Source organism: Apium graveolens, chromosome 1, assembly GCF_009905375.1.
Source record: "Apium graveolens cultivar Ventura chromosome 1, ASM990537v1, whole genome shotgun sequence".
Lineage (NCBI taxonomy): Eukaryota > Viridiplantae > Streptophyta > Magnoliopsida > Apiales > Apiaceae > Apium > Apium graveolens.
In genome coordinates this window covers 184,216,553-184,235,240 of record NC_133647.1, presented here as the reverse complement: position 1 = coordinate 184,235,240, position 18,688 = coordinate 184,216,553, and the positions used below count along the sequence as shown (strand labels likewise).

The following is an 18,688-nucleotide window of genomic DNA, read 5'->3' as shown; positions in this document are numbered from 1 at the left end:
TACATTGCAGAAGATACGTATTCTACTTATAAAATATATATGAGATTTGCAAGTTTTTTATTTGAATAAAGATATTTATATAAAATTATTCGCAAAATAACATGTTTTGCATTATTTTACGTAATGTTTTAATCGTAGAATGTAAATGGACTCCAGGACTCCACAAAAAATAAGGACTCCATAGAACTTCTCTCTCTCTCTCTCTATATATATATATATATGATATTTTTGTTTATTTTTTTTGTATTTTCTCGCACCCGAATCCCCATATTATTATATTAGTCAAATTTTCTTATTACCGCACTACACACTCGTACTTTCATGCCAGATTCACACTCCCACGTCTGTGTTGTAGGGGTGATCACGGGTTGGGTCGGTCGTGTTTAAGGTAAAAATTGACCCAACCCAATATAGTCGGTTTGTAAAAAATTCAACCCATTATCTCAAAATTAGTTGTCGAATCCAACCCTATTATTTATATGTCGGGTTGGGTCGGATATGATCGGGTCGAATGGGTTTATTATCCTGTCAAAATTTAAATTCAAAACAGAAGTACAATAAATTTTATCAAGTCAATATAACATAAGTTCAACAAAATATTAAATAAAATAGTGTCAATCCACAAATCCATCATCCATGTTCCATGCCATGGAAGAATATTACATCAATAAGTTCTTACAACAAAAACTAGTTCAAAGTTCTAAATTCTAATACCATTAACATCAGTTTCATAGCTCTAAGCATTATGACGTTTGATGTAGCAGGATCTTTTCCCTTGTCCATGTTATTTGCAAATTGAAAAAACAAAATACATAAGCAAAGGAAAGGAAAGGAAAAAAGTTCATTTTAAATCAGATTTATTAAATATGTTTATCTTCTTCCAGAAACGCGTAAGAATGAATATCATCTAAAATATTTAGATTTCATCCCATCATAACGCCCCTTCAACTAAGTCTGCGTGCACACTAGCACCATCTTCGGACTCAAAGAACTTTGAAAAGGATCCAATATTCGACCACTTGTACTGAAGGCAGATTCAAATGCCACAATTGATACCGGAACAACAAGAACGTCTCTAGCAATCAAAAATAAAGTTTTATACTTGTTCCCATTATCTTTCCATCAAAGTAATATGTCAAACGAGAACGCCATTGGATTGATAGAATCTTCAATTATATATTTATCGACATCAGTTTTGCTCTCAGCCGTATCCAGTTGTTGCTGCATATAATTTTCCAACAATTGCCTCCTACGACTTTCTTTCGGTGCAGCAGACTTTGGCAGAGAATCAGTTCCAGCATCCTGCTAGATATTAAAATTTGAAATCATGTCTAATTCAACAATACTACTTGCATCATGTATTAACAATGAAGCAAACAGAGGCATCACATGATATTAAAATATATGTAATATGACCTACACTTAATAACAAGTGCTGTGAGCAAATTAAGATGGCACTTATATAACATCAATCATTTACTTGTCATGACCAATTTTTTGCAAATGCTTTTTGCCTAAATATACTGGTTACTATTTGAGATTTAGATAGATCTTATATACCAACAAAGAAACAGTGCCTAAAATTATACTTAGATATCAGAAAAACCTTTAGACACAGCACCTCGAAATTGCATAATAATCTTCCATTGTAGTTTCTTTAATCAGGTTCCTAGCTACATGCCCCCAAATTCGTTGCGATTTGATTAATAAATTATTAGATGTTTCCCATGCCATATAGTCTAGAACTCAACATTTTCAAACTCTAAAATTTAACAAATACAATTTAACCAAAAATTATAAATTACATACGAACCATTATTTACAAATTACATACCAATCATTTATAAATTACAAACTAAAAATAAAAATGGCATCATGGTGTCATAGATAACGCAAACTTTTCCAAGGCATTGCGACATCGAATTTTATTAAATGTTATTGCCAACAAGTTCGACCCACCATCAGCTGCTTTATGAAAGCTCAACACCTTCTGCCTTTTATCAGCTGCCCTATAAGAATTCTTCTTGCTTTTCTTCAAATGATGACATAGGCTACTCGTTCCAACTCGTCTACAATGACACACATAGTCTGCACCACATTATTTACAAGTGCATCTTGGGTCAGCCGAATCTCCGCCTACAATTTTAGTAAAATGATCCCATATATTCGAGGTTCGAGTAGGTTTTTTCTTGGAAATGCGTACTTTATCATCAGCTTCTTTTTTAGGTGACTTAAGTTCTCTAGGAGCAACATCATCTTGGATAATCATTGATTCATTATTTACGGCTGTTTGATCAGTGTTTGGGACTTTTTGGATAATGTTTGGGGATGTTGGGTTAGTGACTGGGGTCGGGCTATTGAATCAGTGTTTAGGGTAATGTTGGGATCAGTAATTGGGGAATTAATGACGGTAGTGGTATTTGGGAAGTAGTTTTTCATAGCTTGATTCCTGAAATTTAAATCAAAATCGTAACCGAGTTACATAAACAATATAGAAGCTAGAACTTACTACTTAGAACACATATCTTAGACAATTTTACACAAACAAAAATGTAAATTTCGAGACATATGACACTAACAATAAAATGATACACAAGAAATAATCAAGTCATACAAGAAATCTAAATATCATATTAATTAAATCTAAACATCTTACAAGTCTCTAAAATCTAAATTTCTAAAGAAATGTCTAATTAAATTCTACACATACAATAAATGAAATGAAACCGAAGAAAGTGTTAATCTAAAGTAAGAAATTACAAAGACAAAGATTTACTTACAGTCTAGAAAAATGATATTAGAGCTGAGATAGAGAGAAGATAGAGGAAGTCGACTCTGTTATTTTGTTAAAGTGGAAAGAGTGAGTGGCGAGGCCAGTCGAGTGTAAAACCTAGGTTAAAATTTTAATGGGCTGGACTAATAGTATTAGTACATGGGCTGGCCTGATGCCTGATGGTATATACTATATACAACTATATTTAACACAATTGGGTTGGATTGGGTGACGGTTAAAATTTACAAAACCCTGACCCAACCCAACTTAATCGGGTTTTTTAAAAATTGACACGTTCAATATTCGATTTGAAATGGGTCGGATTATTCAGCTCGAAAAAGGATTGGGTTTATTCGGGTTTTGCCGGTCAACCGGGTTTCGTTCACGCCTATCGTCAGGGCTGCATATGAGTCGGGTTGGCCGAGTTGGAGACGATTTTACAACCCGACTCAATTAACTCGGTTTGAAATTTTTTAACCCAACCCGTAAAATATAAGTTCGTAAATCAAACCTACCCGTCCTAAATCGGTTTAGGTTGGGTTAGGTCGGTTTGGTTTGGATGAGTTGAATGATTCGATAAAAAAAAGTTTCAATACTATTTATTATCGCTCATTTTAAAAATTTAAATAAAAAAGAAATGTGTATAACTTATAATTATAGTACTAATATTTAAATTTGATTAAAATAATAATTTTAGGAATGTATATCATATCGTAAATCATATGCATACCCAAATAAATTAACCATACATCTGTAAACGAAAATGAATATGTAAACATAAATTGAACAAATAAAAATTCTATAATATTTAATAGAAATCTTTATATGATATTAGAGATGAAAAAATTACACAACTCATTTAAGATATTGTAGTAATAGCGTGAAAATATGAGAAGAGGTGTAAATACATGTCAAACTCAAAAAATTAAGATATTGAAATAGTTATGTGAAATATCTATGAGAAGATGTGTAAATACATGTGAAACTTAAAAAATTATATAAAATTATGGATGATATAATAATGAACCGGGTTGGTTTGGGTTAGGGTAAAAATATTTGTATGCCATACTCAGCCTATTTATGTTGGGTTGACAAAAAATAAATCATATATAATTCGGTTTATGTTGGGTCGAATTTTTTGGATTGAAAAAAAATTAAGTTGGGTCAGTTTGGTCAGTTTATTTAACCCATATGCAGCCCTATCTGATAGAGCTGAGCAAAAAAACCGATTTAAAAGCGAAACCGAACCGAAATCGAAGATAACCGGAAAAAACCGAACCGAAAAAACCGATCCGAGACCGAAAATTAAAAAACCGAACCGATTTAAATGGTTCGGTTTCGGTTATATATTCTAACCGAACCAATAAAAATAGAACTGAACTGGTTACTAACATTAATAAATAAATATTATATTATATATATAATACTTATATTATTTATGAATTTTCTAATAATTATAATAGTATTATCATATTATAAAATTAATTTGTAATTTTTGTTAAGACTTACAATGAAACAAAAAAATATATATATATATAGATAAAAAATATGTGAAAATCGTACAAAATCTTACTATTAAAATAAAATTTAATTTTTTATATTAATTGGTCAAACTTGAGTAAAGAATACTTCGAAATTCCATTTTAAAATTAGAATCAAACTAGTAATTAATTAAAGTAATTATTAATTAATCTGTTAAAAGATACACGTTTTGTTAAAAAAATATTTGTGATTTTGTTATTAAACTTAATTTTATTTTATTTTACCCCTTTTGATAATTACCCCCTTTTTAAATTATATATAAAATGTTAAATATTATAACGTTTCCTAGAAATGGGCTTGAGCCTAGACCAAATTAAAATCAGCCATCTTCCATTGCGATTAGTCGATTACTGTTCATTTAGGATTAGGTCATTCACTGGTGGGCGGTGGCAGTCTCTCACTCTCTCAGTCCGACAGGCGACAACCACGAAATGTCCGGGAATGAAATATCTGAAGAAGGAGCTCATCAGCAAGAAGAAGCTTAATATCAAACAGTTGGAGAGGTTTTTATATTTGAATATATGTTGATATATACGTGCGAATTAGATATTATATATACCTGTGTTTCGTGTATATATGTATGTTTGTGTATAAATCAAATTTTATTTTGTACCACTTTGATTTTATCTACTTAGTCTTATGGATTGTGCTCAATTGCTTTTTTTTTTTAAACTGAAACCGAACCGGCAGTTGCGGTTTTCAATTTTAGAATCCGAATAATTATGATTGCGGTTCCGATTTTATCCAAAAATCGAGCCGAACCGACCCATGCTCTCCCCTACTATAACGTGTGGTCCTTGCTTCCTGGATAATACTTCCCGGAGTATATAAACATTTCTACCAAGTCAAATAGCATTTATATCAACAATGCTAGTCGTCTTCGATTAAATGACACCTAACTATTTTTTGGTTAGGTCTAAAAATCCCGAAAATCTCGCCCCAAGAATTCTGCAAATTAGGAAGAAACTAAGACTCACAAAAATACATCTAGATTTCGTATGGTTTACACTTAAATCTCAATACATGACCTTGCATGACAGTTCTTTTGTTTATACATCAGTAAAAAGTTGCATGCATTTATTGAAAAATGTAATTAATTTATATTTATCACCAAAATGCACGCAACATCATAATTTATTTGTAAGAGTTGCTTGAGAAGGTTTTTTTTTAGATTAATGATTAATGAATGCACGTAACACTGCAGAAGAACTGACGCTTGCTGCCGGAAGTGGGAAGATCTAAATTTCAAGTTCCAACTATCCCCGAATTAGAGGTCTCTAACCATAAAATATGTTGTAGTTAACGATTCATTTCACCTTAAAATCGGTGCGTATTGTAATTCGAGCAAACCTTGTACTCAGTTTATTTGAGCTCGGTTCGGCTCGGGCGTGTATAAAAGCCGAGTAAAATATAAGTCCGAACTCGTTTAGCTAAATGAATTAAGTCGAATCTATGTCAAATCCGATTAAATCCGGTTTAAAACTAGAAAATTCAGCTCGACTTCAAGCTCAATATTTATAATTACATTAAATTATTACAAAACTATATATTTATCATTTATAACTTATTTTCTTATTTGTTTCAAATTAATGGCCTCATATATATATATATATATATATCCAGCCGGACTCTTTTAAACTCAATTTAACTAACTCGTGAGTAACTCGACTCAACACGACCCGTTAATTATACAAGTTGAGTTTTGTCAAGATTTAAACTCGTTAATGTTAGATAAACTGCTAGTCTTGTTTAAAAATACCCATTCTTGTATTTGTTTATTAATTTGTTGGTTGGGTTTGACTCGAATTACGAATCTAAAGACAAGCAATTAGTTAACTAAAGACTCGTGCAATTAGCGCATTATGTGTAAATTATTTGAATTCAATTTATCGTTTAATATTTTTTATAAAAATTAATTTATTCGTAAATATATTTTTAGATGAATTGGTAAATATACATTAAATTAATTCATGAACGAGAAAGGACAAATTATATAAAAACAAAAGGGGAAGAAAAAGGAAGCAACTGAAACAACGGTCGTTGTAAGTTGCATGTGCATTTTCACGATTTCTAACTTTCACCAAAGATTACTTGGTCCCCTCCCTAGATTTACTTTGGATTTTTGCTAGAAAGGACCATGTCATAGCTATTTGTTTATCCTGTTTTTTTTTCTGTCATATTTTCCATCGTTTATATGCATCGTCTTTATGTCATATCATGTACCTCTTCTGCCAACGACCCCTTGAAATATATTATACTAATTCGTCTTTAAAAACACATTATAACTATAAATTCATCTTATCACTCTATATCTTTGTCTTGTTAACCGTACTAGAAAGCTCATCAATTTCATATTTAGATTTCACTTATTTATTATTTTATTATAATATGTTAGAGTCCCAATATTCCTCTTTAAAAATAAAACACACGAAATTCAAAATTTGTCAAATTTACTTTTCCTTAATTTTTTATTACGAATATAATATTTTGTAGGTGTAGCCTAGACACCTAGCATTAACTCTATGAAAATATGTACACATTTGGTATCCTTTTGTTTTATATATCAAAAAGGATTAAATTAAGTCAAACTTAACCTTCTAACATCTTGATTCTCAACTGGATTTGTAAGCTGGATATTAGAAATTTATCTGCATATTGTTTTTACTACATGTTAAATCCTCGTTTGTGTGGACTGTGGAGAAGTTATCTTAATCCCGAATCTGACTAAAATTCATACAAATGAAATTTAAATTCTGAATAATCTCCGAAAACAGTTATAATTTTAAAATCAACATGGAGTAACTGTTTACGCAAGACAATACATCATTCAACCAAAACCAAAACGAGACAGCCAGTAAGAATCACTGAAACGGAGTGGCCTCCATGTCTGCCTCCCTTTTTCCCCAGGCCGGCATTAGCATTTTGCTCAATGCTCACACTGTGCCTTTATTATTACTATACTTAAATATTTTACATTTTTCTAAAATACTGTGCCTTAAAGAAAACGACCTCAAAGCCTAACACTTTTTCTATTTATATGCAACATATCTTCCTACATTTTCCTCATCACATTCCTTCCTTCAAGCCTTCAATTACTTCTCTCTCCTTTCTTCTATATCACTCAGTAATCATCTCTGTTTCCTTTTTCCTTTTTTCCTAGCATCTATTTTTTTCCTACTTTTTTAATATTTAAATAGCTAAAAATGTTACATTTTTTAGTGTCAAATGATCAAGAAATGTGCTAAATGTGTTGTTTTGTGCAGGAAAATGGATTTGTGTGGGATTTTCTTGCTGGGACTTCTTTCAATGGCATCCTCTGTTCATGGATATGGTGGTGGTGGTTGGACCAATGCTCATGCAACCTTTTATGGTGGTGGTGATGCCTCGGGGACAATGGGTATGTATTAGTCTCTCTCTCTCTCTCTCTCTCTCTCTCTCTCTCTCTCTCAATTCCCTGATTTTCTCCATTTTTACTAGAATTAAATGTTCTTAACTCAATATGCATGTTGTTCAATTGCAGGAGGGGCTTGTGGTTATGGAAATCTTTACAGCCAAGGGTATGGTACTAACACTGCAGCTTTAAGTACAGCTCTGTTCAACAATGGTTTGAGCTGTGGTTCTTGCTATGAGATTAAGTGTGTGGATGACCCAAGATGGTGCTTGCCCGGTTCCATTTTAATCACAGCAACTAACTTCTGCCCACCAAACAATGCCTTACCAAACAATGCAGGAGGGTGGTGCAATCCTCCTCAGCAACATTTTGACCTTTCTCAGCCTGTTTTTCAACATATTGCTCAGTACAGAGCTGGCATAGTCCCTGTTTCTTACAGAAGGTATTAATTTAACTCTATACTCTAAATTAAGGAAAATTTTATACACAGAGCAGTATTTTTAGTTCCAGAGCAGAATCTTTTGAAAAGACAAAACTGCCCCCATGTTAGCACAAAAATAAAAAGCAAATAAAAAAAATAATGAGAGCATTTTGGTCTTTTCAGTAACTTTTTGCTCAGGAAATAACCCTACCCTAAATTAATACCAAGATATCTTCTTTAAAGAAAATACATATGTTCTGTCACTCATGCAGAGCAATAGTGTTACCTTTTCTTTTCTTTGTTCATGCATACTAATTATCCTCTCAATTGTATAGTCAAAATATCCAGTAGTATATTTTATTTGTTTTTAACTACTCAAACCATCACTTGGTAGATTTTATAAAAACCCCATGTTCTCAAGATGAGATTTTTTCCTCAAAAATGTCTTTTGAAGTGTGAATAGACCAATTTTTACAACAAAATGTCCTCTTTTTTCTGTTAGGCATATGAAAATAATCTTGTGTTTTGTGTTCTTTTTGTTTGGTAGGGTACCCTGCAGAAGGAGAGGTGGCATAAGGTTTCAAATCAATGGACACTCCTACTTCAACTTGGTACTAATTACAAATGTTGGAGGTGCTGGAGATGTGCATGCAGTTTCAGTCAAAGGTTCCAGGACAGGATGGCAAGCAATGTCAAGAAACTGGGGACAGAACTGGCAAAGTAACAACTATCTTAATGGCCAATCTTTGTCTTTCAAGGTGACAACAAGTGATGGTAGAACTGTGGTCTCAAACAATGTTGCCCCGGCTGGTTGGTCCTTTGGTCAAACATTCAGTGGTGCACAGCTCAACTAGCCATAACTGCTTCACTTATTTAGAAGCAACAGGCAATCTGGCTTAAATTATGTGGCTTTTATATATTCTTACCACTATTATAGTCACTAGTATTAGTATTGTGACTTGTGGTGGTACTTTTGGTTAGTATTGGCCTATTGGGTGAGTAGTATATAGTAGTAGCTAGGGGCTATGTGAGAACTGAGAAGGGCTTATTTTAAAATGGTCCTTCTTCATGTTTTCAATATTTGTAATAGGGTACCCTAAGAAATGATCTGGGGACCCTTAAAAAAATGTGGTCTTGTTTTGTTTTGTGTGTTTTGAGGCAGAAAATGGCAGTGGTGGACTTGCTTTTGACCACCCGCCTGCTGTGAGTGTTACCTTATGGGGACGGTGTTGTAATCTGAATTACTATGAATTGAGAATGGTTATATTTAATTAAATTTATCAAAGTTGAAAACACTTTTTGTTTGTAATGGAAAATTAAGTCCCTTGTGGGCTACTTGCTAAAGCCCAAAATCTAACATGGGTTGGCTCAGCCCATAGACTAATTTCTTAGTACGGTTCATAAATACATTTCTGTAGTTAGCAACGCTTTTACAAGTGTAATATTTTGCAAGAATAACTATTACGAGGATAATTTGTATAAGAGAATAGGTTGAACTTTTATAACTCTTGCGGGGGACTCTTGTAATCTTGATTATTGTGAATAAAAGAAATTTAATTACAATCTTTTGTCACCCGGAGACTTTTGTGAAAATACTTATTGTTTTGATCACCAACCTTCGACCAGTAAATTTTAAAACCAAAATTATAATAAAAAATATTAAATATTAATACTTGTTAACACAGTAATTTGCTTAACAAAAAATTGAGATTCGCGGTCGGAATCAACATCTGCATGGATTGTCCTTCTCCGTAAAAGTCATCGGAGTGTGGTAATTTCAATGAATCGGGGGCTGAGATCGTAAGGGTATTTGATGGGGCTGTATAAAACTCTTGCTTCCAATCCCCAAAAATGTGCCCACGTAACTCCTTTTATAAAGGATCAAACTCTACGTAGTTTTTGGAGAATATGAACAAGAAACCTATATGGATTTGACTTCTTATTCCATAGCCTAATAAGAGTAATCGAACCAACTTCCAATTATAACTCAAATATTGAATTATTTTAGAAGTGCCCAGCGATGCGACCTAGTCATAAATTTTCTTATTTTGAATAAAAATATAAATATCAAATAATAATTTATTTATTTTTTGAAAAATAATATAACATAACTACATTTATACACGTGGAAAAAATCCGCAAATATTTAAAGTTTATACAAGTAGAGGCCCTAAATGATATGAATATCGTAATTTATTTAGGTGTTTGAATAATTTTTTGTATAAATTATTTATAAGTTGATAATATGTTTGGTAAGTCGTAACTTATAAGTTTTAATATTTTTAACACAGCTAAATTGTAAGTTACAAATTACATTAATTAATAATTTTGATAGATGAATATAAAATAAAAAAGAGAAAATTTAAAAACATAGATAATGACCCTGAGATGAAATTATATAATACACACTATTATCTTGACAAAAATAAAATTATATTATTGATTCGAACTAAAAAAATCAAAATGAAATATAATTAGATTGTTTTTTTGTCGGTATATTGATCTCGGGTTAAAATTAAATTATACGATTAAAATAAGTTAAAACAAAATTAAAATTATAAGATAATTAATAGTCATTTAAAAAATTTAAATAAACACATTTTATATGTTAAATTAATAATTGTATTTTTTCGAAAAATCAAGAATACTTTAGAACACTTTTATATGTTAAAATATTTTTGGAAGAACAAATGAATGAATTGATTTGAAAATGAATCTAGTTTCTAAAAAAAAATTAAAAACGGGATAGCAAATGTACGTGAATCCCCTCGAGGGCCCAAACAGGCTCTGACTTTTTCGGAAAACCCGGCCCGGCCCGGTTAAAATCAAAGCCCGAAAAGCCCGGTCCGATCAAAACCCGGGCCTTTTGTGAATCTCTAATCCCAAGTCCCAACCTTCACGTTATAAACACATAAGCTATTATTATGGTCATTCAAAATTGTTGCCAAACAGTCAATGAAAAATGATAAACGTGCTTTTCTCCATTTAAGTGGTCTTATTTCCGTCCCCCAAACAGGCACTTAGTTTAACCTATTAAAACTTCAATATCCTTTTTACTGTTTTACACGGTACAATTTTTTAATAAATGGTATAATCTTTTAAGTTTTGGTAAGAGTATATCCAACAACCTCTTTAAACAAGTTTTTAATTGGAAAAATTAAAAGCATTAATAAAATTGAAACTCAAGAGACTCTTAGAGGCTTTTAAAAAATTTAAGAGTTTCTTCTCTCTTCTCTCTTTTAGAACATATGCAGCGCGTAAAAAAAAAGTTGATTCACGGGCTTTTTCAATTCTCTCATATTAAAAGTAGTATGCACCGCTGAATGGTTTACTCCATCAGTTATTGATACTACGCCAATTCAGCAAGCAAACCATTGATTTTTGATGGACTTGCTAATGAGTTTCAATTACCGAGCCCTACTAACTAAAGTAAACTGTATTCACTTTTCACACTGTATAACGACTATAATTTTGTAGCAGCTATAATTTTAATTAGTAACGGTCATTTTTTGTTGATTATAAATAACATACTCAATATTCATTTGTAACAAAAGAATTTACACACCCCTGTTTTATTACAAGTTCTGTGATATATATATATATATTATTTATCTCTCACACAAAATTTTATAACACCCACATTTCTACTTTCTATATCTTATTTTTTCTTTCAAATTTTATATGTATAATTATATAATGGATACTAATTGGCTCCCTTCCGAGAAATTACAATTATGTACTTCATGGGCTCGACAATCTGTTGATCCGATCACCGGTCGATATTCGAACAAGAATAATTTATGGGGGCGAATTCATGAGGATTATGCAAAAAATTGGTGTGGCACTCCGGAAAATCCCTATGTCGAGCCTCGTTAAAAAGTTGCTCTTAACTCACATTGGGCACCATTGAAGAGAGCACTAAAAAATGGCAATGTGCAAAGAATCAAGCTAGTCGATATAGTGCAAGCGGAACCAACTTGGTAGATGAGGTAAAATATATATGTATATATATTTCAAATACGCTTTTATATTATTCATGTGCTAACTTAGTTTCCAATTTTTTAGATAACTCAAGCTCAAGGATTATATTTCAAGGAAATGAATAAGACACTTGACAAATGGGAATGTTATGAAGCAGTTACAACACATCCTTAACTTGTAGACGTTCCCACTACTTCTCCACCATTTCAACGAAATTTTCAAACACAAACTGAATCACCAATCAATTTAAATAATGATGATTGTGTTGATAAAGAAGGTTTCACAACTCCAGAGTCAAACCGAGAAACAGAAAGTCCTTCTAGTCCAGTTAGACCGATGGGAGTGAAGGCATCCAAATATGCAAAAAAGAAAGGAAAGCAACGGATGACCGAAAAAGAAGAGATGTCTATGGCTATCTTCAATAATATGCAATGTCACCAAAAATAACTAGTGGATGCCAACATCAAAAGAGACGAGGAAACCCTTCAAATGTCGAGGGAGATGCCAAAACTTGAGAAACGAAAAGAAACAAGGCAGGCAAGACTTGATGCACTTGAGGAACGGAAAGAAGCAAAATTGGCAAAACACGAGTCTATTGAAGAATTAAGGGAGCAAACAAAGATCATGACAATGGATACTAGCCAAATGACCCCTAACACGATAAAATGGTTTAAAAGAAAGAAGGCTGAGATCATGGAACAAGTGAATGAGACTACTACTGGCAATGCTTATGTTCCTCGCTTTGATGATGATTTTTATGATTAGATTTAGTTATTATGTTTTTAATTCAATTATGTCCTATGTTTTTTAATTTTAACTATGTTGTCTACTTTTAAATTCAATAAAATTTATTTATTTAAATTTCCAAGTCGAACATTTTAAGAGATAATAAATTGACAACTATTGATTAGCTTCTATTGCCCAGTTATGCTCCACCAAATTATTTTGAAGCATTGTATGAATATAAGCTGATTCCAAATTCTCAATACGATCCCAAAATGCTTGTTGATTTGTTCCATTTCTTTGTACTGGGGCAAAAGGAATTCGAACTCCATTACTATCTACTGGGCCATCATAAACCTGTGATGCTAATGGATTCATTAAATCTTCTTCTACCGGCTCTACAAACTCTTCTTAGCAAACAATTTCTGTGAATGACAGGATTTGATATAGTTCTTACAAATGTTGAATACCTCGGATAAATTCCATCAGTAAGATAATACGCATTATTGTATCTTTTCCCATTAACGTGAAACACCACAGTTGGACTATTTCCTGCGATGACTATATCAAATACAGGAGACTGGCCTACAACATTAATATCATTTTGAGCTCCAGGCACACCAAAAAAAGCGTGCCAAATCCAAGTGTCATAGGAAGCGACTGCCTCTAGAATAATAGTATGTCGTCCTTTTCGACCACTATAACCCCATCCCCACCCGCTTGGACAATTCTTCCACTTCCAATACATACAATCGATACTTCCAATCATACCTGGAAATCCCCTTTGTTCCCCCCTTGTTAGAAGCCTTCGTAAATCTGTTGGTGTCGGAGCACGGAGGTACTCTACACCAAATAGCCCTTCCACTTGTTGACAAAATTTTTTCATACACTCAAGTGTGGTTGATTTTCCCATTCGATATATTTCAGCACACTAATCAGCTGCTGCACCGTAAGCTAACATTCGTAGTGCGGTAGTCATTTTTTGTTGTGGTAACAACCCCATTAATCCAATTGCATCTGTTTTTTGATGCCAATAGGAATCTTGAGTGCAAAGAGCTGTCATGATGCGGTTGAAAACATGAAGTCGCATTCTATACCTCCGACGAAAATCATTTTCATTGAATATTGGACAATCAACGAAATAATCTTTCATGAGATTTTTCCCTCTCGATAGCCTTTCTCTAGGATGATTAGAAGATTTTCCAGGTCGTGAGCCCCGTCTTTGTGCTTCATCTGGAGTATCGATGAACTCCATCATCATCGCTGCTTCATTCACCATGGTATTCAAAATTTCAGTCTCTTCTTGACTGTGTATTTGTCTCTGACTCAGTAATTTTTTTAATGAATTCATTATGCAAAGATTTTTAGTGTTTGAGATGACTATAACATGAAGATCATGATATTATTTATAGACAATTTTCAATCTGTAAATCTAGATCAAGACACGTGTCATAATGTGATTCAACAAAAATCTTATCAAAAATATAAATTTATCCACAATCTTATCAAAAATCTAAAATTATCCAACAATATATAATTGGATACTATTTGTAGGGCCATTAAATAATAGAGATGAAATTAAATTTATGACATATAATATAATTATTTATTCAATGAATAGTAATTGATGAATTGATGGAGCTACATGAGTGTAAAAAAAACTAAGGAAAAAAGTGTATTTAGCATGAATAGTAACCAACTCCATTGATTGAATTGATGAATTGATGCTATGAATGGGTGCATATGCTCTTAAGAGCCAATCACTTGTAACTTTTAATTTATTATAGAGCTTACTGCCAAAAAACCCAACAACCTTTTTGCTAGTTTGCAAAATAACCAATATGGTTTTTAATTGACAAGTTTAACCAATAAACTTTGTTAAATTATGCAAACGATAATCATGGTTAAGTTAAAATCTGACATGTTCACTTTTTTCCAAATCATTGTTAACGTGGATGCTGACTAAATAATAAAATTAAAAAAGAAATTCTAAAATATAATTCTAATTACATAAATCTAAAACAATAATTACATTCCCCAAAATCTCCCGGATGAAGCAGCAAACATCGGTCTAATTCCCTCTTCTCCTTCGCTATCGATGCTCTCTCTCCCTGTATCTTTCATCGCTCACATCACTCTCATCTCATCACTCTCCATAGGCACCATCCCATCTTCTCATACTCTACTACTAATTTTTATAATCAGAGTTTACAATCTAGAGTTACTGAGTTATATTGTAATTAGGTTTTAATATTTGGATTGTTTGGGTTTATATTGTAATTAGGGTTTATTAGTTCAATTTTATGAGATTATATTATAATTAGGGTTTACGGTTTGGGCTTACTAAATTTGTATTGTAATTACGGTTTATGATTTATTATATGCAGGTTAAGTATGGGCATGGAGGATGAAAGGTTAAGCTTCTTGTGGATGCAATGTGAAGTCGTTCTTAAGGTGGATGAAGATAGATGTAATATGCTAGATTTGGTGATTGAATTTGAAGATGAAGATAAGAAATCTGGTGCTAAGCTTGACTACAAATATCTAGAGTTTTCATATGTTTACAATATGAAACATGTGAAATTATTGAATGACAATGATTTAATGAAGATGTTTTCTAGGTTAAGTAAAAAGAAAGTGATAGATATATATGTAGGTGTACAGGATAATCCTAATCCCCTGTATGAGTTTGTTTTACGGTTGAGAGAACAGAATAATGAGGAGGTAGGAAATATGGTGGATAATCATGTTGATGATATGCTGGAGAATGAAAATGAAGGGGTGGATAGTGACGAGGATAGTGAATATATCCCAGGAGAAAGTGAGTATGGTGAGGAAAATGTGTATAGTGAAGAAAGTGATGATGATGAAGCAAGTGTGCATAGTGCCGGAAGTGATCATGATGATGACTCAATGTTATTTGATAGGAATAATAATGGTGAAGAAATTGTGGGGAAATACGGGAGAGGTGGAAATAAAATAATTATTTTTGAAGAAGACAAATATGCAAGTGATGATAATGATAGAGTTCTGTTGGAGGAAATTGAGGAGGGGGGGGGGTGAAAATATCAATGTTCAGCCATACTACAAAGAAAATACTAGTTTTAAAGATGTGGAACTAACAGTTGGGATGAAATTCGTTGATCATCTACAACTAAAACATGCAATCAAATGTCATGCAGTTGCCAATGGGTTGGTGATAAAGTATTTGAAAAGTGAGAGCAATAGGTTGTTGGCTGTTTGTGGACAATCAGATACTTGCAGTTGGAGATTGTGGGCTACACAAATGTCCACAGAAGAAAGTTTTCAAATTAAAATACTAAGAAACAAGCATACTTGTGTTAGGGACTACAATGCTAAAATTGTTACTAGCAGCTGGCTAGCGAAAGAGTATGCAAGGAAACTGAGTGATAACCCCACTATGAAACTTAAGGAAATGATGGCTGATGTAAAGGAGATATATGGCATAACTGTGACATTGAATCAGTGTTATAGAACAAAAGAAAAAGCAGTTGGAGAGATTGGGAAAGACTTAGAAAAGCACTATGGCTTGTTGTTCAACTATGCAGAAGAAATACAATCAAAAAAATCTTGGAAGCAGGGTGGTTGGTGATGTTAATGATCAAGATGGTGCTATAAAATTTAAAAGATTTTATGTCTGTTTTGCTGGGATCAAGAGGGGGTGGAAAGAAAATTGCAGAATGATCATTGGTCTTGATGGTTGCTGGTTAAAGGGTAAGTGTAAGGGGGAACTATTATCAACAATAGGGAGAGATGCAAATGATCAAATGTTTCCAATATGTTGGGCTGTTGTGGAGGGAGAATCATACGACAGTTGGAGTTGGTTCCTTAAACTATTGGTGTTGGATTTAGGGCCTGATGGACCTTTTAGTAAGGGTACAGGGTGGACTATTCTCTCAGATCAACAAAAGATACACTTCTATACTTGTATTATGTATTTTTTATTAACTACATTGTTACTCACTTATATTCTAAATTTTTTTATATAGGGTTTGATAAAGGCAGTGGGAGAGATTATGCTAGAAGCTGAACATAGAAACTGTGCTAGGCACATCTATGCTAACTTTAAGAAGAAGTGGAATGGAGCTCAATATAGGAAGTGGTTTTGGGTTGCGGCCAAGAGTAGCACCAAGGGAGAATTTGGTAAGGCCATGTCTTCTATCCTGACACTGTCTAAGAATGCACATAAATGGCTGATGGAACATGATCCTAATGTTTGGAGTAGAGCATTTTTTAGTTATACTACAAAGTGCACAAATATTGAGAATAATATGTGTGAGGTATTTAATGGTTCAATTTTAAGTGCTAGGGATAAACTAATTATTCATTTGCTAGAGGATATTATGAGGGCTTTGATGGATAGGAGGGAGAGAAATTCGGCAATGGTGTTTGCAAATGATTCAGACCCTATTTGCCCTAGAATCCGAAAAAAAATTAAAGAATCATAAACAAGTCTATAGATACTGGAATCTAAAGTATAACGGTGAAAGCATGTTTGAAGTTTATATTGGGCCAACTTGTGGTTATGTAGTGAATATGAAAGAGTGTACATGCACTTGTAACATGTGGAAACTTAGTGGTATACCATGTGTGTACGCTATCAGCGCTATATACTATGGAAATGAGAATCCAGATGATTATGTAAATGCATGTTATATGAACGAAACATATAGGCATATAGTGGTTATTTGCAACCAATGGAAGGCTCCAACATGTGGCCTGAGAGCAGTATAAAGCCTGTGCTACCACCTGTTGAAAGAAGAATGCCAGGAAAGCCAAAAAAAGCTAGGAGAAAGGAATTTGGTGAAGACGTTGGCAGCGGTTCGAAACAATGTGAAGAAACAATGAGAGTTAGCAGGAAGAAGTTACAAATGATATGTAGTAATTGTGGAGGGCCTGGACATAATAAAAAGACCTGTAAGAATCCAACTAAAGTTGTGAACTCTCAACCAAAGAAGAAACCTGGCAGGCCAAGGGTGGAGAAGCCGACGATATCTGTTGCTCCAAAAAAAGGCAGGTGAAAAAATACACGAACATGGGAGCTGGTTTGTACATTGATCCCAAGACTGGAAAAACCTATTTAAATGTAAGTTTATATGATTTTCCTGAGTTGCTAACTCCCGCAAAACCTTATGATTTTAGTATTCTGATTTTTTTGACATGAATAATCACAAGGTTTCTTGATACAAAGTAGACAAGCACTAAGTCATGGTGGTGAATCTTCGACTCCTGCTACTATTATCATTTTATCCCAGGATGGTCCTCCTACCACACAATCCAATGAAATGGAATAAATTTGATATTATGATGATGTAATTATTTTCAAGATCTGAATGATATTTGAATCATATTTTATGATACTTTTGTGAACTTCCTGGTACTAATTTTATGAATTTCAGAATTTATTTGCTGAATTTAAAGCACTTAAGTCATGTTAATTTTTTCTATTTAAAAAAAAACCTCCTGTTAAAATAATTATAGCCCTAATTTTGATAATTTATAGGACTCCAAACCTTTGAAACAAAAATTAAAATGAAATTACAAAATTTCAAATTGTAAACTAATACCAGATGGTTATTTTGGAAAATTTATAAATTATATATATATATATTTATGCCTGCCATGTGGACTAAGTTGGGTGTGCCACATCAGCCTTTGTTAACCATGGTTACTTTTGTAATCCTTTTTCCGCATAATTTAACAAAGTTTATTGATTAAACTTGTCAATTAAAAACCATATTGGTTATTTTGCAAACTAGCAAAAAGGTTGTTGGTTTTTTTGGCAGTAAGCTCTTTATTATAAAGTAATTTAACTATCTACTCTCTCTCTCCACTT

The 18,688-nt window shown here is 32.8% G+C and overlaps 3 protein-coding genes across 5 annotated transcripts; 2 read left to right on the top strand and 1 right to left on the bottom strand.

The window, feature by feature from the left end:
• Positions 1–7,281: 7,281 nt before the first annotated feature.
• On the top strand, positions 7,282–9,403 carry LOC141673175 (expansin-A1). Its single transcript, XM_074479909.1, has 4 exons — positions 7,282–7,439; positions 7,579–7,712; positions 7,836–8,148; positions 8,675–9,403. The coding sequence occupies exons 2-4, from the start codon at positions 7,583–7,585 to the stop codon at positions 8,979–8,981; spliced, it is 750 nt and encodes a 249-aa protein (XP_074336010.1). The 5' UTR covers positions 7,282–7,439; positions 7,579–7,582; the 3' UTR covers positions 8,982–9,403.
• Positions 9,404–13,008: 3,605 nt separating this feature from the next.
• Positions 13,009–13,744, bottom strand: LOC141713136 (uncharacterized). The gene is made up of 2 exons (XM_074516417.1): positions 13,289–13,744; positions 13,009–13,188 (listed from the first exon to the last, which is right to left on the bottom strand). Exons 1-2 carry the CDS (start codon positions 13,742–13,744, stop codon positions 13,009–13,011), a joined length of 636 nt encoding a protein of 211 aa, XP_074372518.1.
• Positions 13,745–14,812: 1,068 nt separating this feature from the next.
• LOC141673155 (uncharacterized) lies at positions 14,813–18,163 on the top strand. Of its 3 annotated transcripts, XM_074479902.1 has the most exons (5): positions 14,819–14,990; positions 15,219–16,728; positions 16,842–16,995; positions 17,526–17,938; positions 18,028–18,163. In XM_074479902.1, the coding sequence occupies exon 2, from the start codon at positions 15,226–15,228 to the stop codon at positions 15,892–15,894; it is 669 nt and encodes a 222-aa protein (XP_074336003.1). In that variant the 5' UTR covers positions 14,819–14,990; positions 15,219–15,225; the 3' UTR covers positions 15,895–16,728; positions 16,842–16,995; positions 17,526–17,938; positions 18,028–18,163. The 3 variants fall into 3 exon arrangements, with proteins under 3 accessions (XP_074335998.1, XP_074336003.1, XP_074335991.1); XM_074479890.1 differs by having other exon boundaries at positions 16,842–17,938; XM_074479897.1 differs by having other exon boundaries at positions 14,813–16,728; positions 16,842–17,938.
• Positions 18,164–18,688: the final 525 nt, after the last annotated feature.

Excerpts from the sequence above, each read along its gene's own strand:
- LOC141713136 (XM_074516417.1), bottom strand. The coding sequence starts at position 13,744 with ATGGGAAAATCAACCACACTTGAGTGTATGAAAAAATTTTGTCAACAA. Across the intron at positions 13,189-13,288 it reads ATCCGAGGTATTCAACATTT|GTTTATGATGGCCCAGTAGA; the intron begins GTAAGAACTATA and ends TTAGCATCACAG.
- LOC141673155 (XM_074479897.1), top strand. The coding sequence starts at position 15,226 with ATGGGCATGGAGGATGAAAGGTTAAGCTTCTTGTGGATGCAATGTGAA.
- LOC141673175 (XM_074479909.1), top strand. The coding sequence starts at position 7,583 with ATGGATTTGTGTGGGATTTTCTTGCTGGGACTTCTTTCAATGGCATCC. Across the intron at positions 7,713-7,835 it reads TGATGCCTCGGGGACAATGG|GAGGGGCTTGTGGTTATGGA; the intron begins GTATGTATTAGT and ends GTTCAATTGCAG. Across the intron at positions 8,149-8,674 it reads GTCCCTGTTTCTTACAGAAG|GGTACCCTGCAGAAGGAGAG; the intron begins GTATTAATTTAA and ends TTTGTTTGGTAG.